Consider the following 23,999-nt stretch of genomic DNA (forward strand, 5'->3'; position numbering starts at 1 on the left):
TATTTTTGTGTCTGCCTCCTACGGTGACTCAATCATAACAAAATCACCCGCCATACCGCAGATCCTAGGGTACTCAATAGCAGGAAAGAATTGTGTAAAAAAAAAAAAAAAAAAGTGTGTATATTTTTTCCTCTATATCTCTGAGGCCGTAGGGGGAATTTTTTTTTCTCTCAATGGAGATAAAGCAATTTTCTGATCGTGTGGAGCAGCTCGCTGCGGAAGTGCAGGGAATTTCCGCCTACCTTGCTCATTCACATGCTGCTGAACCAAAGATTCCTACACCTGATGTATTTTTTGGGGATCGGTCTAAATTTTTGAATTTCAAAAATAATTGTAAATTATTTTTTGCCTTGAAGCCTAACTCGTCAGGGAGCTCCGCGCAGCAGGTTAAAATTGTCATCTCTTTGCTGCGTGGCGATCCCCAGGATTGGGCGTTTTCTTTGAAACCAGATGATCCTATTCTGACTAATGTGAACGCATTTTTTCAGGCCTTGGGGTTGTTGTATGACGAACCTAATGCCATTGATCAGGCTGAAAAGACCCTGCTGGCATTGAACCAGGGTCGTGATTCTGCAGAATTGTACTGTCAAAAATTCCGAAAGTGGGCAGTACTTACTACCTGGAATGATAATGCCTTGGCTGCTCTCTTTCAGAAGGGGTTGTCAGAAGCCGTAAAAGATACTATGGTGGGATTTCCTGTTCCCTCTGGTCTTGACGATTCTATGTCATTAGCCATTCAGGTTGATCGGCGTTTGCGCGAACACAAAGCTGCACGAGAGGTGTTACCACCTGTTGAACAAATGTCTGAACCTATGCAATGTGATAGAGTTTTTTCCAGAGAGCAACGTCAGGAGTTCAGAAGGCGTAATAAGTTGTTTTTTTTCTGTGGAGATGCCTCGCATATTATTTCTGTCTGTCCTAAACGAGAGAAACGCTTTGCACACACGTTTTCTGTTGGTGGTGTTCAACCTAAGTTTCTTCTGGCTATTACTCTGATCTGCTCCCTGTCCACATTTTCCACCAAGGCTTTTGTGGATTCGGGAGCAGCCCTAAACCTAATGGACTTGGATTTTGCTAAACGTTGTGGATTTCCGATGACACCTCTGCAGACGCCTATCCCTTTGAGGGGGATTGATGCTACTCCTTTGGCTAAAAATGAACCTCAGTTTTGGACCCAGGTGGTAATGCGGGTCGCCCCAGACCATCAAGAAAATTGCAGATTTTTGGTGTTGCATAATCTGCATGATACTATTGTTCTGGGGTTTCCCTGGTTACAAATTCATAATCCAGTTTTGGATTGGAAATCTGTGTCTGTGGTGAGTTGGGGTTGTCGGTGTGCCTTTAGTGAGGCTCCAGTGTTTTCCACCTCTCCTCAGTCGCATGATGTTCCTGATTATTTGGCGGACTATGATGATGTATTTAGTGAGAATGAGTCTGCGTCTCTGCGTCCTCATAGGAGTTATGACTGTGCAATTGAACTGAGCCCGGGGTGTAAATTTCCCAAGGGTCGGCTCTTCAATTTATCTGTACCCGAGCACGAGGCTATGCGATCCTATATTAAGGAGGCATTGGAGAAGGGTCATATTAGACCATCCTCGTCACCCTTAGGTGCCGTTTTTTTTTTTGTAGCCAAAAAGTATGGATCATTAAGACCTTGTATTGATTATCGTGCCCTCAACAAAATTACTGTTAAATATCAGTATCCGTTACCCCTGATTTCTGATCTATTCTCCAGAGTTAAAGGTGCTTGCTGGTTTACCAAGCTTGACCTCAGGGGGGGCGTATAATCTTATTCGCATTAAGCATGGGGATGAATGGAAGACGGCGTTTAATACTCCGGAGGGACATTTTGAGTACCTGGTGATGCCTTTTGGGCTCACTAATGCCTCTTCTGTCTTCCAGTGCTTCATGAACGATATTTTCCGAGATTTTGTCGATAAATTTTTGATTATCTATCTGGATGATATTTTGATCTTCTCCAAGGATTGGGATTCTCATGTGGAACATATTCGGACTGTGTTCCGAATCTTGAGGGAGAATTCCCTGTATGTCAGAGGATCTAAATGCCTTTTTGGAGTACAGAGGATTTCTTTTTTGGGATTTATTTTGTCCCCGTCAACTATTGAAATGGACCCGGCCAAGGTACAGGCCATTTACGATTGGGTTCAGCCCACTTCTTTGAAGGTCCTCCAGAAGTTTTTGGGTTTTGCTAATTTTTATTGGAAATTTATAGCAAAATTTTCTAGTATTGCCAAGCCATTGACTGATTTGACTAAGAAGGGTGCTGATGTGTTAAATTGGTCTCTGGAGGCTGTTTCTTCCTTTCAGGAGCTGAAGCGAAGATTCACCTCCACCCCGGTTTTGCGGCAACCTGATGTCTCACTTCCGTTCCAGGTAGAGGTGCATGCTTCTGAGATTGGTGCAGGAGCTGTTTTGTCCCAAAAGGATCCTGTAACATCTAAAATGAATCCCTGTGCTTTCTTTTCCCAAAAGTTCTCTCCATCTGAACATAACTATGATGTGGGGAATCGGGAACTGTTGGCCATGAAATGGGCATTTGAGGAGTGGAGACATTGGTTGGAGGGAGCTAAGCATCAAGTCGTGGTCCTCACTGGCCACAAGAATTTGATTTACCTAGAGTCGGCTAAGCGCTTGAACCCTAGACAGGCTAGGTGGGCCTTGTTTTTTACACGTTTTGATTTTGTGGTTTCTTTTCTTCCTGGAACTAAGAATGTCAAGGCAGACGCCCTCTCTAGGAGCTTCTTTGCTGATTCTCCTGTGGTAACCAAGCCTGCTACCATCTTAGGCGAAGGGGTAGTTCTTTCTGCCATCTCGCCCGATTTGAGACGTGCTCTGGAAGAGTTCCAGGAGGACAAACCTGAGCGTTGTCCCAGTGGAAAGTTGTATGTTCCTGACCAGTGGAAGAAGAGAGTGATGTCTGAAGTTCATTGCTCTGCTTTGGCTGGTCATCCAGGTATTTTTGGTACTAGAGATCTGGTGAGTCGGTCTTTTTGGTGGCCCTCCTTGTCTCGTGATGTCAGGAATTTTGTGCAGTCCTGTGGGACGTGCTCCCGGTCTAAATCGTGTTCTCGCTCTAGTGGGTTGTTGATGCCTTTGCCTGTCCCCAAGAGGCCATGGACTCATATTTCAATGGATTTCATCTCTGATATGCCTGTCTCTCAAAGGATGACTGTTATTTGGGTGATTTGTGATAGGTTCTCTATGATGGTTCATCTTGTACCACTCCCTAAGTTGCCGTCTTCCTCTTAGTTGGTGCCCCTGTTTTTACAACAGGTGGTTCGCTTGCACGGGATTCCTGAGAACATTGTATCTGACAGAGGAGTCCAGTTTGTGTCTAGATTTTGGAGAACTTACTGTTCCAAGCTGGGAATTCAGTTGTCCTTCTCCTCTGCTTTTCACCCTCAGACCAATGGGCAGACAGAGAGAACAAACCAGACCTTGGAGTCATATTTGAGATGTTTTATTTCTGCTGATCAGGATGATTGGGTTTCATTTTTGCCCTTGGCCAAATTTGCTTTAAATAATAGAGCTAGTTCTGCCACTTTGATGTCACCTTTTTTTTGTAACTTTGGGTTTCATCCTCGATTTTCTTCAGGGCAGGTGGAGCCCTCGGCCTGCCCAGGTATTGACACTGTGGTGGAGAGAATGCACCAGATCTGGGACCAAGTGGTGGATAAGTTATCTCTCTCCCAGGAAAAGGCCCAGCGGTTTTCCAACCGACATAGGACCATTGGTCCCCAGTTTAAGGTTGGTGATATGGTGTGGTTATCATCAAAAAATATTGCTATGAAGGTGGCTTCTCCTAAGTTTAAGCCTAGATTTATTGGACCTTACAAGATTTTGGAGATTATTAATCCGGTCTCTTTTCATTTGGCTCTTCCTGTCACATTTAAAATCCATAATGTGTTCCATAAATCTTTGTTGAAGAGGTTTGTTGAACCTGTTGTTCCGGGGGTGGCACCTCCAGACCCTGTATTGGTTGAAGGTAACATGGAATATGAGGTAGAGAAAGTACTGGATTCCCGTCTGGCTAGACGGAGACTCCAGTATTTGGTTAAGTGGAAAGGTTATGGTCAGGAGGATAATTCCTGGGTCTCTGCCTCTGATATTCATGCCAAAAGATTGGTGCGTGCCTTTCATCGGGCTCACCCTGATCGCCCTGGTGGCATGGTTGAGGGTTCGGTGACCCCTCCTCAAGGGGGAGGTACTGTTGTGAGTTCATTTTCCCCTTCACTACTGAGGCCCGAGGAACTCCCTCTTCTGGTAAAGAAAGGTAGTGAGCTTGATTATCAAACACCTGAGTCTGATGATGATGACTGGCTGAGTGGAGTCACTGACTGGATATAAGGCTGCCGACGCCCTTCTGCCCTGCGGGTGATTTCTCTGTGGGATCCTTGGAGACCAGTCTGAATTCCTGCTCCTCTAAAGCTAAGTTTTCTGCTCGGCTTTTTGCATTTGTGCTTAGACTTTGTTTTGCTTTGTTTTTCTGGATTTCTGCCATTCCCTGCTGGGGTGTGCTGAATTCCTTTAGCTCTGTCTTCTGAAAATACCTGAGTGCTGATTTAGTTTTTGAAGCCTAGCTGCTTCAGGGTCTTTTTCATATCAGCTTGTTGGCTTATGTCTTTGATAGGGTTTTGGCAGATTGCAGACAGCAACCTTCCTTTCCTGTACTGTTTAGCTAGCTTGGGCCCCATCGTTTGCTCAGCCTATCTTTCTATCTGTGTGAGTGTTTTTTCATCTTGCTTCACCGTCATTATATGTTGGGGGCTGCCTTTTGCTTTGGGGTCTGCTCTGGGGCAGTTTAGATTTCCTTTTCTGTCTTTAGGCTATTTAGCGCTCCGGCTGTGATCGAGGGGTCTAGGGCATCGTAGGAACCCCCCACGGCTACTGCTAGTTGTGTTGATAGGTTCAGGGGTCTGCCAACTTCTCTGGTTTTCTGGACGTAGCTTCTATTTTTGTGTCTGCCTCCTACGGTGACTCAATCATAACAATAGCCTATGTCAACCACCAAGGTGGAACCCGCTCCAACGCCCTGATGCGGATAACGGAACGTCTCCTTCAGATAGCAGAGAAAAATTTTCTATCTTTAACCGCGCTCAACATCAGCAGAAAAGACAACATGAAGGCAGACTTTCTAAGCCGCAGGGCCCTAAAGCAGGGAGAATGGGCTTTAAACTCAGACATCTACAACCAGATTGTCCACAAATGGGGTCAACCGGAGGTGGACCTCTTTGCCACCAAAGAAAACAGGAAGGAAAAAACTTTCTGTTCCCTAAATCCCAGGGAAAATCCACTGGCCGTGGACGCCCTCCTAATAAAATGGGACTTCTCGCTGGCTTATGCTTTTCCACCTTTGAACCTTCTACCTCTGGTAGTGAGGAAGATCAGGGAAGATGGGGCAAGAGTCATATTGATTGCCCCATTCTGGCCCAGAAGGACCTGGTTTGCATGGTTGAGGACCATGTCAGTAAGCGATCCTTGGGTAGTGCCGAACCTTCCAGATCTCCTCTACCAGGGGCCAGTCAACCACCCACAAGTAGCAGGACTCTGTTTGACGGCATGGTGTTTGAGAGGACGCTATTGAGGGATAGAGGTTTCTCAAAAAATGTAATCGATACACTCCTGAAAAGTAGGAAACAAACCACCACAGGTATCTATGCTAGAACCTGGAGGCGATTCCTGTCCACCTGTGAGTTTAATATCAGGGATGGAATAGACTGTAAAACAGATTCTAGAATTCCTCCAGAGGGGTCTCGAGTTGGGCCTTTCCACTAGTACATTGAAAGTACAGGTTTCAGCTTTAGGGGCTCTATTTGCATGCGACATTGCCGGTAACCATTGGGTGGCGAGATTCATTAAGGCAGTTACCAGATCGAGACCCATACTCAAAGATAGGTGTATACCTTGGGACTTAAATTTAGTCCTGACAGCCATGACAGAGAAACCGTTTGAACCTCTGGATTCTGCTTCACTAAAAATGATATCACTTAAGACAGCCTTTTTGGTAGCAATAACATCTGCACGTAGAATAGGCGACATACAGGCACTTTCCAGATTGCCTTCTTACAGGATAGAGTAATCCTAAGGCCAGACCCGGCATACCTTCCCAAGGTAGCATCTCATTTTCATAGGACACAAGAAATAGTTCTGCCTTCCTTCCTCCCTAATCCAACCAATCCTAAAGAACAAAAACTTCAGGCTCTAGATGTTAAGAGATGCCTACTTAAATATTTAGCAGCCACAGATCCTTGGAGGAAGGAGAACGCATTATTTTTATCGTTCCAAGGTCCCAGGAAAGGGTATAGAGTGTCAAAGCGCACGTTAGCGAGGTGGATTAAGGAGGCTATCTCTCTTGCCTACACAGCAGGTGGCGGTCCGGCTCCACAGAACCTGAGGGCGCATTCCACTCGTGTCATGGCATCATCCTGGGCAGAGAGATCGGGAGTATCAATTGACCAGATATGTAAGGCGGCCACCTGGTCATCTCCTTCCACCTTTTTTAACCACTCTCGGTTAGACATGGATGCCTCCTCAGATCTCACCTTCGGGCTAAGGGTGCTGCAGGCTGTAGTCCCTCCCTAAATTAGTTTACATCTCTGTAATTCTCTCGTGGTGCTGTCATGGGAGTCCGAATAAAGTATTAAGTTACGTACCGGTAACGGTATTTTTCGGAAGCCCATGACAGCACCCTTAGTTCCCTCCCTTGTTCACGTATAAGGGTGCACCCCTTTAGAGGATTGTTTTCGCAAGTTCACCTTATGTGGGAGATGGTTTAAAGAATTGTAAATAGGATAGATAAGTTGTATATATTGTGTATATGCGGTGTACTAACCATGGTAGCCTCTCAAGCTCTGTAATCCAACTGATGCGTGGGAGAGGTGCCGCCCTTTTGTATCTGTAGGTTTCCTGTTCCCGAAGGGCGGATCCCCTCTCTCGTGGTGCTGTCATGGGCTTCCGAAAAATACCGTTACCGGTACGTAACTTAATACTTTTTGCACCGCCACATTTTGAGAGTTATAAATTGTTCCATATTCTGGCCCACAGAGTCATGTGAGGACTTGTTGACGTTTTTATTGGTTCCATTTTTGGGCACATGACATTTTTTGATCACTTTTTATTCTGATTTTCGGGAGGCAGAATGAACAAAAACCAGCTATTCATGAATTTCTTTTGTGGGGGGGCGTTTACACTTTTATTTTTGCATCACTTTATTCTGCGAGCTATAACTTTATTTTTTCGTTGATGATGCTGTAAGGCGGCTTGTTTTTTGCGGGACAAGATGACGTTTTCAGCGGTATCTCGTTTATTTATATCCGTCTTTTCGATAGCATGTTATTATTATTATTTATTTATATAGCACCATTGATTCCATGGTGCTGTACATAAGAAGGGGTTACATACAAATTACAGATATCACTTACAGTAAACAAACTAACAATAACAGACTGATACAAAGGGGACCCTGCCCTTTCGGGCTTACATGCTACAGGATGGAGGGGAAGGAGACAGCAGGTTGATGGGTTGCAGCACTTCCGGTGTTGGTTGAGGTGAAATCTCCGGTAGTGGTGAGGAGGCAGCGGGGTCATTGCAGGCTGTAGGCTTTCTTGAAGAGGTGGGTTTTCGGGTTTCGTCTGAAGGATCCGAATGTGGTTTATAGTCGGACATGTTGGGGCAAATAATTCCAGAGGATGTGGGCTATTCGGGAGAAGTCTTGGAGGCGGTTGGGTGAGGAACGAATAAATGTGGAGGAGAGAAGGAGGTCTTGGGATGACCGGAGATTACGTGAGGGAAGGTATCGGGAGATTAGTTCAGAGACATAAGGAGGAGGCAGGTTATAGATGGCCTTGTAGGTTAGTATTAGTAATTTGAACTGGATACGCTGAGGGAATGGAAGCCAGTGAAGAGATTTGCAGAGGGGAGAAGCAGAGGAGTAGCAAGGAGAGAGATGAATTAGACAGGCAGCAGAGTTAAGGATGGACTGGAGAGGTGCGAGGGGGTTAGCAGGGAGACCATAGAAAAGGATGTTGACGTAGTCAAGGTGGGAGATGATGAGGGCATGCACAAGCATTTTAGTAGAATGAGGGTTGAGGAAAGGATGGATTCTGGAAATATTTTTGAGCTGGAGGCGACAGGAGGTAGAAAGGGCTTGGATGTGCGGTTTGAAGGACAGGGCAGAGTCAAGGGTTACTCCGAGGCAGCGGACTTCCGATACTGGGGAAAGCGTGATGTCATTAACTGTGATAGATAGGTCAGGTAAGGAAGATCTGTGAGATGGAGGAAAGATGATGAGTTCAGATTTGTCCACAATGAGCTTGAGGAAGCGAGAGGAGAAGGAGGATACGGCTGATAGACAGTCCGGGATTCTGGGCAGCAGAGAGGTGACGTCTGGGCCAGAGAGGTAGATCTGAGTGTCGTCAGCATAAAGGTGGTACTGGAATCCATGGGACTTTATGAGTTGACCCAGGCCAAGGGTATAAATTGAGAAGAGTAGGGGTCCTAGAATAGAGCCTTGGGGGACTCCAACAGAGAGAGGGTGGGATGAGGAGGTAGTGTGGGAGTGGGAGATGCTGAATGTGTGGTTTGAAAGGTATGAGGAGATCCAGGATAGGGCGAGGTCTTAGGTAATTCCACTTTTTGTTCCGTGTTATGATAATAAAGCATTGTTTTTTTGCCTTGCTTTTTTTTAATGGTATTCACTAAAGGAGTTAACTAGTGGGACAGTTTTATAGGTCGAGTCATTACTGACGCGGCGATACTAAATGTGTACTTTTATTGTTTAGATATTTTTATTCAAATATTGATTTAATTATAGAATATTTAATTTTTTTATTATTTTTTAAAATAATTTTACAATTATTAAAAAATTTTTTTTTTAATTTCATTCTTACTTATACATTTTGTCCCACTATGGGACACTCATTTTGTTAAGACGTTGCTTCTATAGCATGCAGATCTGCATGCTATAGAAGCTGTCAGCGCTGCAGCTTCTGTACACTGACCTGTGAGACTTCCTGACATGCACTGCGCATGACAGGAAGTCTCTCCGGCCTGGAGACTCGGATGTCCTCATAATGATAATTGTGACGTTTTAGGTAAGAGCTACGTCGGAGAGTGGACCCTCTGGATCGCGGATCCCTGGGCCGAGCACTCCAGGTGAAGACCGACCCCTATACAGGGATCGTTTGGGGCAGGACCACAGGGGACGGAAGCGCGACAGCCGGAACCAAGAGGGACGGCTCCACGGACAAATAAGGACTAGGAAGGAGGTTGGCTTAGATACGGGCCCGGGACTGACGGACAGAGGAATGAGACACAGTTCAAGGCCGTGAGACAGAACGTGGACAAGAGGAACTACAGAGGCATGTAACACAGGGCACGGCAGGGAGGCAGAGCATGGACAAGAGGAACTACAGAGGCATGTAACACAGGGCACGGCAGGGAGGCAGAGCATGGGCAAGAGGGACTACTGAGGCATGTAACACAGGGCACGGCAGGGAGGCAGAGCATGGGCAAGAGGGACTACTGAGGCATGTAACACAGGGCACGGCAGGGAAGCAGAGCATGGGCAAGAGGAACTACAGAGGACTGTAGCGGCCAGAGGGTGCAGGAGACTACACGATCATCAGGCGTCCTCCTCACAGCGAGGACGCCTGAAGTATCCTAGCACCCGGAAGTGCGTCCCCCTGTCCTGCCCCTCAGCGCCGCCCACCACTGGAGGGAGAGAGCGGGAGGGGGCGCGTGCGCGACAGGGAGCGGGTACTAGGAGCTGCTGTGAGGAGGAACGCAGGACGGGCGCGCGCCTGGACGGGGGCGCGTAGGTAAGGAGACGCTGCGGCGTGCGCTACTGCTGGGGGGGCATCGGCGGGCATAGCCGCCGATGTCACAATAATGGGTCTCCATGGCAGCGATCGGGAACCCGTGTTATGCCGCGGTGTCTCCGATCCAAAGGCAGAGGAGCTGTAAGCTGTAAGCCCCTCTGCCGGCTCTGGAACACTGCGATCATGTTTAATCGCAGTGTTCCGGGGGATAAAGTGCCGGAAGCGGTCCGTGACCGCTCCTGGCACTTAGTACTGGGTGTCAGTTGCGAGAATCAGCTGACACCCGGCCGCGATCAGCCGGGCTCCCCCCGGTCTCAACAGACCTCACACGGACAGCGCTCGGATCAATGTTATTCTATTGAGCTGTTCAGATAACACCACTCTCTTCGGTTTTTCCGATGAGACTCACCTACTGAAGCCTATGGGTGTTCAAAAAAAAATCAGTATATCATATGTTTTACATCCAATTTTTAAGGACACATTGGTCTTGTAAAGTTTATTTACTGCTGAATAATAACACAGAAGCCATACGGATGGAAAAAAGTCTGCACAACATAAGGATAATAAACAGGGATATGACAAAAAGGATAAAAATTGTAACTTAACCCCTTAAGCCCCAAGGGTGGTTTGCACGTTCTTGACCGGGTCAATTTTTACAATTCTGACCACTGTCCCTTTATGAGGTAATAACTCTGAAACGCTTCCATGGATCCTGGTGATTCTGACATTGTTTTCTCCTGACATATTGTACTTCATGTTAGTGGTAAAATTTCATTCAAATAACTTGTGTTTATTTGTGAAAAAAATGGAAATTTGGCGAAAATTTTTAAAATTCACAATTTTCCAACTTTGAATTTTTATGCCCTTAAATCACAGAGATACAGCACACAAAAAACTTGATAAGTAACATTTCCAACAGGTTTACTTTACATCAGCACAATTTTGGAACCAAAAGTTTTTTTTGTTAGGAAGTTATAAGGGTTAAAAATTGACCAGCGATTTCTTATTTTTGCAACACCATTTTATTTTTACGGACCACATCACATTTGAAGCCACTTTGGGGGGTCTATATGAGAGAAAATACCCAAAAGTGACACCATTCTAAAAACTGCACCCCTTAAGGTGCTCAAAACCACATTCAAGAAGTTTATTAACCCTTTAGGTGCGTCACAGGAATTTTTTGAATATTTAAAAAAAAAATAAACATTTAACTTTTTTTCACAAAAAAAATACTTCAGGTTCATTTTTTTTATTTTACCAAGGGTAACAGGAGAAATTGGACTGCAAAATTTATTGTGCAATTTGTCCTGAGTACGCTGATACCTGATATGTGGGGGGAACCACTGTTTCGGCGCATGGCTGAGCTCAGAAGGGAAGGAGCGTTGTTTGACTTTTTCAATGCAAAATTGGCAGGAATTCAGATCGGACGCCATGTCACGTGTGGGGAGCCCCTGATGTACCTAAACAGTGGAAACCCCCCACAAATGACCCCATTTTGGAAACTAGACCCCCAAAGGAACTTATCTAGATATGTGGTGAGAACTTTGAACCCACAAGGGCTTCACAGAAGTTTATAACGTACAGCGGTACAATTAAAAAATCATATTTTTTCCACAAAAATGATCTTTTCACCCCCAATTTTTAATTTCCCAAGGGTAACAGGACCTATAAGTTATTTTGCAATTTGTCCTGAGTATGCTGATACCCCACATGTGGGGGTAAACCACTATTTGGGCGCATGGCAGAGCTCGGAAGGGAAGCAGCGAAAAATTGACGTTTTTGGCTGGAATTGAGATCGGACACCATGTTGCGATTGGAAAACCCCTGATGTACCAAACAGTGGAAACCCCCACAAATGACACCATTTTGGAAACTAGACCCCCCAAGGAACTTATCTAGATGTGTGGTGAGAACTTTGAACCCCCAAGAGCTTCACAGAAGTTTATAACGCCCGGGCGTGAAAATAAAAAAAAGTATTTTTTCCATAAACATGATCTTTTAGTTCCCATTTTCTTTTATTTTCCCAAGGGTACAAGGAGAAATTGGACCCCAAAAGTTGTTGTCCAATTTGTCCTGAGTACGCTGACACCCCATATGTGCGAGAAAACTACTGTATGGGCACACGTCGGGTCTCGAAAGGGAAGTAGTGATGTTTTGGAATGCAGACTTTGATGGAATGGTGTGCGGGTGTCATGTTGCTTTTGGAGAGCCCCTGATGTACCTAAACAGTGGAAACCCCCCACAAGTGACCCCATTTTGGAAACTAGACCCCCTAAGGAACTTATCTAGTTGTGTGGTGAGCACTTTGAACCCCCCAGTGCTTCACAGACGTTTATAACGACCGGGCATGAAAATAAAAAAATCATATTTTTTCCACAAACATGATCTTTTAGTCCCCATTTTTTTTTATTTTCCCAAGGGTAACAGGAGAAATTGGACCCCAAAAGTTGTTGTCCAATTTGTTCTGAGTACGCGGACACCCCATATGTGGGAGAAAACTACTGTATGGGCACACGTCGGATCTCGGAAGGGAAGTAGTGACGTTTTGGAATGCAGACTTTGATGGAATGGTCTGCGGGTGTCATGTTGCTTTTGGAGAGTGCCTGATGTACCTAAACAGTGGAAACCCCCCACAAGTGACCCCATTTTGGAAACTAGGCCCCCTAAGGAACTTATCTAGATGTGTGGTGAGCACTTTGAACCCCCAAGGGCTTCACAGAAGTTTATAATGCCCGGGCATAAAAATAAAAAAATCGTATTTTTTCCACAAACATGATCAATTAGTCCCCAATTTTTTTATTTTTCCAAGGCTAACAGGAGAAATTGGACCCCAAAAGTTGTTGTCCAATTTGTCCTGAGTACGCTGATACCCCATATGTGGGAGAAAACTACTGTATGGGCACACGTTGGGTCTCGGAAGGGAAGTAGTGACGTTTTGGAATGCAGACTTTGATGGAATGGTCTGCGGGTGTCATGTGCGTTTGGAGAGCTCCTGATGTACCTAAACTATTGAAACTCCCCACAAGTGACCCCATTTTGGAAACTAGACCCCCCACGGAACTTATCTAGATGTGTGGTGAGCACTTTGAACCCCCAAGTGCTTCACAGAAGTTTATAACGCCCGGGCGTGAAAATAAAAGAATCATTTTTTTCCACAAAAATGATATTTTTGCCCCAAATTTTTTATTTTCCTAAGGGTAACAGGAGAAATTGGACCCCAAAAGTTGTTTTGCAATTTGTCCTGAGTAGGCTGATACCCCATATGTGGGGGTAAAACACGGTTTGGGCGCATGGCAGAGCTTGGAAGGGAAGGACCACCATTTGACATTTTCAACTCAGAATTGGCTGGAATTGAGATCAGACGCCATGTTGCATTTGGAGAGCACCTGATGTGCCCAAACAGTGGAAACCCCCGATTCTAACTCCAATCCTAACCCCAACACACCCCTAACCCTAATCTCAGCCCTAACCCTAGCCCTAACCCTAGCCCTAACCCTAATGGGAAAATGGAAATAAATATATTTTCTTTTAATTTTATTATTTTTCCCTAACTAAGGGGGTGATAACGGGGGGTTTGATTTACTATTTATGGCGGTTTTTATTTTTGGCGGCTGTCGCACGCTAAAAGACGCTTTTTATTGTAAAAATAGTTTTTGCATCACCACATATTGAGAGCTATAATTTTTCCGTATTTTGACCCACCGAGTCATGTGAGGTCTTATTTTTTGCGGGACGATTTGACATTTTTATTGGTACCACTTTCAGGCACGTGACATTTTTTGATCGCTTTTTATTCTGATTTTTGGGACGCAGAATGAACAAAAACCAGCGTTTGATGAATTTCTTTTGGGGGGTGCGTTTACACCGTTCCGCGTGCGATAAAATTGATAAAGCGGTTTTATTGTTCGGGTCAGTACGGTTACAGCGATACCTCATTTAGGTCTTTTTTATGTTTTGTCGGTTTTATGCAATGAAAACTATTTTATATAAAAAATAATTATTTTTGCATCGCTTTATTCTGCGAGCTATCTTTTTTATTTTTTCGCTGATGATGCTGTATGGTGGCTCGTTTTTTGCAGGACAAGGTGACATTTTCAGCGGTACCATGGATATTTATATGCGTCTTTTTGATCGCTCGTTATTGCACTTTTTGTTTGGTGGTATGATAATAAATCATTATTTTTTGCTTCGTTTTTTATTTTTATTTTTTAAGGGGTTGGGCTAAAGGGATTAACTAATGGGACAGTTTTATAGGGCAGGTCGTTACGGACGCGACGATACCTAATATGTGTACTTTTATTGTTTTTTGTTATTTCCAAAAAATGAATTTATTGGGAGAATTTTTTTTTTTTTTTCTAATTTATTTGGCGATTTTTTTAAAATTATTTTAACCCTTTTTTTTAACTTTATTACCCTGTCCCAGGTGGGACATCACTGTCCTGTAACAGATCGCTGATCTGTCACATCACAGATCACTGTGACAGATCAGCGATCTGTCACAGGCAGTGCAGCAGGCTTCCTCGTGCCTGCGCTTTGCAGGCATGAGGAAGCCAGCTCCCTGCAGGCCCCCGAAGGCCCCCGTCGCCACGTTGGATTCGGGGGCCTGCAGGGAAGGAGTCCCCCCGCAGCAGCGCTGCACATTGCGCTGCCGTGGGGGGGCCTCAGGGAAGCACGGAGGGAGCCCCCTCCCTGCAGATGCTTCCCTTTAACCCCCGACACACCGCGATCGTGTTTGATTGCGGTGTGCAAGGGGTTAACGAGTCGGGGGTGGTCCGTGACCACCCCTGACACATTGTGCCGGGTGTCAGCTGTGATAATCAGCTGACACCCGGCCGCGATCAGCGGTGCTCACCACGTGGGTGCCGCTAATCGCTATGACGTACTATCCCATCCCTGGGAATTAAGTCACAGGGCACATGGACGGAATAGTACGTCATATGGCAGAAAGGGGTTAAAACAATTAACATGAAATTTACTAGAAAGGTTAATGGTATCAGCATAGAATTCTTAGACATTTCAGTCTCTATAATTAACAATGGAATCATCACTAAAAACTACAGAAAACTACTCTTTCTTTGCAGTAAGAAAGTGCCCATCCTCCACATGTAAAAAATCCAATCCACACAGTCCATTCTTGTGTATACGATGCACAAATAATATTATGGAAAACCTCACGCAACAGGAGATGGAATTAAAAGAAAAGTTAACAAAAAGAGGGTACTCAAAAAAATGAAGTCACAGAACCTCTGAAGATACGAAGCCCCAGTGAGGCCGGTTTCACATTTGCGCTTTATAGCGCAGTGACGGCCTGCGCACGGCCGCCGCTAAGCCCCGCCCCCTGCTGGCTCCGTGCCCGCCCCATCCGGTCATCGCCGCCTACTAGCACACATGGGCACTTGCGATCTGCGCACCCTATCTTTAGCATAGGGTGCGCAGATCATGCGCTGGCAGGATTTTGGCGTGCGCTGCGCACTTTTGAAAGTGCTCCCGTGTGCGCCGAACGCAGCATGTTGCATTTCGGCGCGCTCGGTGCACCTTCAAAAGTGCGCAGTGCACAGCAAAATCCTGCTAGCGCACGGCCAGCGCACGATCTGCGCACCCTATGCTAAAGATAGGGTGCGCAGATCGCAAGCGCCCATGTGCGCTAGTAGGCGGCGATGACCAGATGGGGCGGGCAGGGAGCCGGCAGGGGGCGGAGCTTAGTGGCGGCCGTGCGCAGGCCGTCGCTGCGCTATAAAGCGCAAATGTGAAACCGGCCTGAGCTGCCATATTCTAAAGATGAAGAAAGAATAAAACAAAAAACAAACGGATTTTCTAAACACAGTCCTTTATACGCAGCTATAAAATCAGCCATTTATAAAAATTGTCATATAATTGACAATTATCCAGGTTTTAAATTAGAAACGCAATCACAATAAAAAAAGATATTTCAGTGTGGAGCCGCTTTAGTGATCGGAAAACCACCTGGTTAGAAAATTCCACACCAAAGGAAATTAGATGCGGCAATAGCACAATTTGTACTGACGTCATGATAGAGTCGGGCCAGAAGAAGCGTCAGTCACAGTGCGAAACATCGGGTGCCACATAATGTTGCCTGCATGCACGTCCCATCTACCGCTGCATAGAAATAATGTATACGAGCATTTCACTTCCAGAGTGACTGACACTCTTTTCTCTGAAGATGCTGTATGTGGACTACACCTTATAGAGTGTCCAGCACTGCCGTTATGGTCGGATATCCTGGGAGATCCATTATATACAGCTGATCTCCTAATGCAGCCAACGGATTCCTAGCGCCGGACAGTTTCTTTTCACTTTTTACCTCGCAGTAATAATACAGTAACATTACATCCACAGAGAGATAAAGTCATGCAACTGCGTCATCCTATGGCTCCTACAGGGTAAAATATCACTGTGGACAAAACGCCAGTGAGTATAAAATCCACTGGAGAATGTGGAGACTTTATACACTGTTGTATGTAGGTAAAATGTCACTATGGCCTCTACACAACACAGGGCTGTGGGATGGAGGCGGTGGGGGCACAATATGGAGTTGTTCCTATTTTCATTCATGTGCATCACTGCAGATTTGCACCCATCAGCCATAACATAAAAATCACCTGTCTAATATTCTTGGTACTCTGGTGACCTGAGTCTCCGATTGTTATCATATGTTTTTCTTCATATATTATTTTAATGAGATCATGTCCAGCAATTTTGCACACTGAATAAAAAAACATTATGTATTTGGTTATTAATCTTTGTATTTATTGCTGCATCAGTTCTTGTTTTTTTCTAGTGTTCACAATTTTTTAAATAGTTAGATGCAAAACATTTAGGGACCTTGAGTAGGATCTTGAAATATGCTAAATATGTTACTATGAAAAGCTAAACTTTTCTTATACTAGGGTGTCTGATTATGGCAAACTTAGTCCTGCAGCAGCCGATGACATCATCGCTTACACTCTGGCAATCACCTAGTATTGTGACATCATCGCTTACACTCTGGCAATCACCTAGTATTGTGACATCATCGCTTACACTCTGGCTGATGATGTCACAATGGTGATGATGTCACAATACTAGGTGATTGTTAGGTTAAGGATTCCGATGTCGCTGTTCTTACTTTACCTTCATCGGTTGGAGAGTGAAGACTACTTTTGCGCACTTAGCAATTTCGTTATTATTGATATTAACTTATCATGGGACGAAAAAGGAAGTGTGGTGAAAAGAATAAGAGGCGTGCTAAAAGGAGATGCATGGAAGAGAATTTTTCCCAGAGAGGAGAAACTTCTCAGGACATTGTGCAGGACGTACCTGTTGAGAAGACAGATGATCCCTGTACATCATTTTCTGGACATCCTCCAGAGAAAAACGCCCTTAAAAAGGGGAAAAAAAGAGGGAACACATCTCCTGAGAAAGGAGATGAAACCCCAAATAAGAGAGGAAGAATGGTGGAATCTGAGAGTGGAAAGGATGTTACCTCTGAAATATGGTTTAGCTTATCAGCTAAAACCAGGAGCTCTCACTTACATCATGAGCAAGTTGAAAATCAAAGTTGTAGAGAACAGCTTAAGAGAAAGAGGACATCTGACACTGAGACCACCACAAAGAGAAGACGTGAGAGTGATAAATCCATCAATCAACCTCCAGAAGGTAAAGTCTATAGTCATTTAGTCACAGGTTACATCCATGCTTTATATAAAGTGTTCATTTATTTTACAAAATGTTACCTAATGACATAATCTTATCCCGTACATCTTGCCGCATACATAAGAGCTCTCCACTTTCTATACTTGGGGCTCTCCATCCAGAACTTGGTGGTAACCAGGTTCATCATAGTTCATAGTTCATGATAGATTTAAAAAAATTGCCAATTTATTGTAGCATTATACATGAGCACGACTGTAAGATTGTTAGTTCTTATATCTGTTTTCCGTTCTAGGTGTAATCGGTGCTCAGACCACCAGCCCTTCAGAGCAAGTGACTGCCTGTCTTTCCCTGGAGAGTTTCATCTTTACCAGGAAGCTTGGAGAAGGCGGCTTTGGCAAGGTGATGCTGGCAACACATCAACCCAGCGGACTTCAGCTGGCAGTCAAGATGGTTAAGAAGAGGACATTGTTGGAGAATTGTAAAGACATACGCATAGAGAGAGATGTCCTAGAAATTACTGAAGACAGCAGATTCATCACACATGTCTATGGCACATTCCAGACAGCGGTAAGAGACTCTTCACTTTCTAGAAATTCTCTCCTTTCTCCCCATCATGTCCATTTGATTTCATTAGATTGCAAATTTAATCTTTGTTTGTGCAAATGAATGGACCTGCTGCTTGCTCTGTGTGCCTGTATGCCCTGGGCGCCATTACTGATGGCTATTAGAGGATTTTGACTTAGTTTTACCCTGGACACCTCTGCAATGTGTGCAGACACAGACATGTCTTCTGGATATACAGTATAGGTCCCAGAATCATAGTAAATGTTATCAGGATGGATAAAATCTGCATTATTTACCATCATCTTCCCTCCTCTCGCACAGGACTATGTATTTTATGCCATGGAATATCTGAGTGGTGGCGATTTGGCTGCATTTATCGGTTCCAGAGGCCCCCTAGATGTCTGCACGACCAGGTAAGAGAGCAGCCGCTCTGTGACTTCTGTGGCCGCTGTCTCCCCTCATAGTTATTAGTGGTTCAGTAGAACAATTAATGCTGATAGGAGTTTTTTCTTCCTTTTTAGGTTCCTTGCAGCAGAAATCTTGAGTGGAATAGAGTTTCTCCACAGTCGGGGGATTATTCACCGGTAATAAGTCATTTCTTGTTTTCTACGTAGGGAAAGATTTACTATGGGAAATAGTTAACAGTGCCAGAATTGTGGTGTTATTTGGCTAAAATTCTGGTGAACATGACGTGTACCACCTTTATGAAATGTTTTAGACACTTTTGGGGCTCACTTGAAGAGGGAACAAGGCTTTTATGGAAATGGGAATAGTTTGATGGGAATCCATGTGGCTTACAATGTCACAACGTGCAACTAAACTGTAACCAGATTTTTGTGAAAATTATTGGTTCTAAGTAATGAAAACAATAGTGGTGTAACATCAGACAAAAGTCTCTGAAGATGCTCCTAATGTGTCACACAGACACTGTGATGAATTTGTCGCGTTTTCAGACATCCTGATATATGTCTACACAAGATAGGATTAGTGAATCTGCCCCCAGTGTATAGTGAGTGGTCCTGTGAAGCCCCCACAGCAACCCAAGCACTACAGCTGATTTATGATCTGACTCACAGAACTATTTTTCTTTCTTTTTTTAAGTGATTTAAAACCAGAAAACATTCTTCTGGACGGTGATGGACACGCTAAGATTGCTGATTTCGGCCTTGCTGCTATGAATGTATTTGGCTCTCAGAAGATCAGACACGCTTGCGGCACTCCTCGATATATGGCTCCTGAGGTGAATATTTGACTACTAATATCTATTATTATCCACCTGCAATTCTCATTTAATGTGGAGCTTTGTGGAATTACAGATCTATCACCACAGCGCTCACATTTACTAATGTTATCTAATAGATGGACTGTGTAATGGCCCCCATATATATTAGACTAAAGTCAGCCGAACTGGCCAATATCAGAAGGATAAGCCTAGGGCAGCATGGTGGATCAGTGGTTAGTACTACAGTCTTGCAGCTCTGGAGACCAGGGGTCAAATCCCACCAAGGACAATACTGTGTTTATGTGGGTTTCCTCCGGGTTCTCCGGTTTCCTCCCACACTTCAAAGACATAGTGATAGAGAAAGCACTGTATGTACAGCACTGCGGAATAAGATAGCGCTGTATAAGAAAAGCATAATAAACAGAAAAAAAAACAGTTTACTGTGTACTGGGGCTTCTCGACTTGAGAGGTAGCTATCAACCAAATTATCTTTTGGCCGACATGTCATATGTATGGGGGTTTAGGTGTGAAAAAACACTACCAGTAAACATGGACCGTGGTACTTTTCTCTCTCCCAGGATGAACAATGTACTAACTTACTCTTCTAATCTTATGTTTCCACAGATGTTTCGTCAACAGCCCTTTAATAATATGGTTGACCTGTTCGCTTTTGGGGTCATAGTCTTCCAAATGGCCACAGGCTCTTACCCGTTTTACTCTAGTCAGTGTCCTCAAAGACTTGCCCATTCAGTGGCAAAAGATAAACCTTGCTATCCGCACACCATAGATTCTCAGCTCAGGGATGTCATAGAGAGAGTGAGTAAATGGACACTTCTACCTGGAGACATAGGAAGGATAGACCAGTCAGGAGATTTGATAATACACCGTACATTTCATCACCACTGTGTTGGGTATTTCAGCTTTATCCAATACAAGGAATGGGGACAATGCTGGAGCCCCGGGACAGCCTCTCCTATATGTACACTGTTCTTATCTACAGGCCAGTTTATACAGTAAAGAGGCTGCGATGCTCACCAAAACCTCTTCACACAGCTAATCATCAGGATTATTGGGTATCGGCCCCAGACTGATCGACTACTGATGGCCTATCCTGTACTATCCTATCCTGTACGGTCCTGTCCTATCCTGTACAATCCCGTCCTGTACCATCCTATCCTGTACCATCCTATGCTGTCCTGTATTATCCGATGCTGTCCTGTACAATCCCGTCCTGTACCATCCTATCCTGTACCATCCTATGCTGTCCTGTATTATCCGATGCTGTCCTGTACAAACCTGTCCTGTACTATCCTATCCTGTACTATCTTATCCTGTACCATCCTATGCTGTCCTGTACTATCCTATCCTGTACTATCCTATACTATCCTATCCTGTACCATCCTATCCTGTACCATCCTATGCTGTCCTGTACTATCCTATCCTGTACTATCCTATCCTGTACTATCCTATCCTGTACCATCCTATCCTGTACTATCCTATCCTGTACCATCCTATGCTGTCCTGTACTATCCTATCCTGTACTATCCTATCCTGTCCTATCCTATCCTGTACTATCCCATCCTGTACTATCCCATCCTGTACCATCCTATCCTGTACTATCTTATCCTGTACCATCCTATGCTGTCCTGTACTACCCTATCCTGTACTATCCTATCCTGTACCATCCTATGCTGTCCTGTACTATCCTATACTATCCTATCCTGTACTATCCTATCCTGTACTATCCCATCCTGTACTATCCCATCCTGTACTATCTTATCCTGTACCATCCTATGCTGTCCTGTACTATCTTATCCTGTACTATCCTATCCTGTACTAACCCGTCCTGTACCATCCTATCCTGTACTATCCTATCCTGTACTATCCTATCCTGTACTATCCTGTCCTATCATATTTGTTTCTAGCAATGGTTGTTTTAAGAAATTCATCTTTCTGTAAGAAAGTGAGAAAATAATTCTGTTACTGCTGTTTTTCCTGAGATTATTTATATTATTACTTGTGATATAATAATGGTTCTTCTATATTTGCAGCTCTTGTGTAATTCACCAGAGAAGAGGCAGGTTCTTTGCAGCAATCTAAAAGGACATCCATTCTTCTCGCCCATAAACTGGGAGGAATTAGAGGCGGGAAGGTCCCGTCCACCATTTACAATGACACCTGTAAGTGCACAGCGCTATTTTATTATAATGTCACCTCCTCGTCTGTATAATGTGATAATATGTGTAAGAAATACTCAAATAATGAGCAACAATCCTACGTAGTGTAGGCCAGAATGTGTTTATCCTCCCCTGCTGGTAAATGGGTGGAATTACAGTATGGGGCAGGATGGACAGGCTTTTACATATTTCTCAAAAGTGTAATTATTGTCCCCAATTCTTCAGAAGGCCACTTAGTGACTAATTTGGATACGTTAGGCTGCGTTCACACTGTGCATTTTTTTCTACGAAAAAGAACCATTATGCTCTGGACATTTTTGTGGGAAAAACAACAAAAGTATGCATTATTGTTGACACTGAGTAAAAAGAACCCAATGTGGTTGCAACATGTGAACACAGCTTTATGGTGCAGCTGTAGCAGATGTGGATACCGCAGATTGCCAGGCAGCACCAGGAGTTGACTTGTTCTCAAGCTGCAAGTACCGATGCATCATGGCGCTTATCGGCAATCTGCACACGGTTACCACGGCTCATCCACAATCTGTACAGCTGCCCTCGGGAGGGGACGGATATGATTAAATACCTAATGAATTAACCAGACTGATTTGTCTTTCTTCTATAGATCCCAGTTATGGAAACCAACAAACAAACTGAATTGCACCAAGTGATGTCTGACACTGAAGCTCAGAAGCCACCTGTAACCCCGGAGGACCAGCGGCTGTTCTGTGGCTTCTCCTACATGAGCAAGCGGTGGAAGAGCATTAACAGCCGCAGCAATGGAAATATAACGCAGCCCCCTCCCCCAATACCTGACTACTGGCTCAGGAAGGCGTGGACCTGGGTGTGGTCTGAAGAAAGAGGCAGGGTCTGTAGGAATCCCAACCCCGAGTTCTTCTATCTTCTCTGTTACATATCAGTCTCCTGCATTCTCATCTGGCTGGCAGGCTACTTGGAGATGTAGGACCATCATACTACAGGACGGCACGGTGGCGCAGTGATTAGCGCTGTTAGCGAGCAGCACGGTGGTCTTCGGTGTAAATCTGGGACTCCATCTGCACAGAGTTTGTATGTTCTCCCCGTGTCCGTGTGGGTTTTCTCCGGGTACTCCGGTTTCCTCCCACAACTCAAAACATACTGATAGGAGAGAAAAATAAAATGATTAATTATTGAACATCATCATCCTGTATCTCGTGTATTTCTGTATTTATTACCAGTGTGTGATCTATAGAAAGGTGGTAACACTGCACATTGTCATGGGTTTCACATACTATTACTTATCCTCTACATTACACATCTGTAAGAATTGATGTCCACAGTGACATAAAACATGAATTTCTGAGTAAGAAGGTTTTGGGCCTCTAGTAGTCTGCACAGTTACGATGTAACACGTAAACTCACCGGCTCCTTCCTACAGCCCTCCCTATATGTTGTCATTGCTTATTCCTGAGGACGGGGTTGTGTTGTTACTAGAACTCTGGGTTTTCTGTTACTACGTGTGCTATGAGGATTTTCTTTAGCTGTATATGTACAGCGGATGTTGGTTGTGAGTGCATGGAGCGGGCTCAGGAGCCGAGACCGCGCCCTACAAGGCGGCAGAGGGTTGGATACACAGCTGACTCACATTATCACTCACTTCCATCTCCGCATGAGGCCTAATGTCCATCAGTCACTAATCTATTGTATATCTGTCCCATCAAAAGTAGAATACAGTTACATCAGTCACCCAATAACTTGGGAGTGCAGTAACGCCCTGACTACACGGGTGGAATACTCTAGCTGCAGGACTCTGCTGGTGATACCCAGCACAGAATGGCACAGTATGGCGCCACATGGTAGAGAATTATCATGACATGCACTGTACATAGCAATGAGGATATTCTGGGAACTGGGTGATATGTCTGCCGCTCCAGGTTCAGCAGTAACCCATAATAACTATCCCAGGATGTGACCGTCCAGTCTACACTTATCACAAAATTACACAAATTCTCCACATTTCTAGTGACCTCAATGGATAATGTAAGTTTCCCGCTTCTCGTCAAGCACACTTCCCCACATCTAAGTGTGTACAATAGGAATGTTCAGGTCCTGCCCCTCGAGAATGCAAGAAACTGCACAGGACGCCTACTTTTGAGCGGGTGTGTAATCCACACCAGTTTTTGGACCAGGACAAGCCGAAGTTGGCTGTGATTTGCCACACTGAAGGCAAAGTGCTAAATATCAAATAAAAAAAAAACACACAAATTCACAGTTTTATCCCCTTCCTGACCTTGGATTTGCAGGGCATGTCATGGCGATTTTGCATGATCGTCGCCAGGTGTTCAGATAACATGAAAGCTGACCCCCAGCTCTCACTGCCAGGAGCGGTGCCCGCACTGATCTCAGCAATTTAACTCCCTAAATGCTGCGAATGATATCGATCGTAGCATATAGAGGGCAGGGAAAGGGAAGCTCTCTCTCCCCACTGATCGGCGCCCCTGTGAGGTCCTGATCCTTGCCATGGTGACCCGTGTCACCAGGCTAGCAGGCTTGTTACACTTTGCTCAG

General features: G+C 44.7%; 1 protein-coding gene and 1 long non-coding RNA gene across 3 annotated transcripts in view; one reads left to right on the forward strand and one right to left on the reverse strand.

The window, feature by feature from the left end:
* The window catches only part of LOC141092273 (protein SPT2 homolog), an 87,784-nt gene that overhangs the window by 24,631 nt on the left and 39,154 nt on the right, over positions 1-23,999 (reverse strand). Inside the window, exons 2-3 of one of the 2 annotated variants that reach the window (XR_012232744.1) lie at positions 22,265-22,589; positions 19,987-20,116 (exon numbers count right to left, since the gene is read on the reverse strand). Coding sequence is in view for 1 of the 2 variants with exons in the window: in XM_073578264.1 (XP_073434365.1) it covers positions 19,987-20,025 (39 nt within the window). In the remaining variant the exon portion in view is untranslated. Of the gene's footprint in view, positions 1-19,986; positions 20,117-22,264; positions 22,590-23,999 lie in introns of those variants that run through there. The other variant, XM_073578264.1, reaches the window with a different exon arrangement.
* LOC141092274 (uncharacterized) lies at positions 18,473-22,631 on the forward strand. The gene is made up of 4 exons (XR_012232746.1): positions 18,473-18,640; positions 19,158-19,296; positions 19,903-21,458; positions 22,078-22,631. It is a non-coding gene; the product is annotated as an uncharacterized lncRNA (long non-coding RNA).

This window comes from Dendrobates tinctorius, unplaced genomic scaffold (genome assembly GCF_039654945.1).
Source record: "Dendrobates tinctorius isolate UK_male_01 unplaced genomic scaffold, ASM3965494v1 ptg000059l, whole genome shotgun sequence".
Lineage (NCBI taxonomy): Eukaryota > Metazoa > Chordata > Amphibia > Anura > Dendrobatidae > Dendrobates > Dendrobates tinctorius.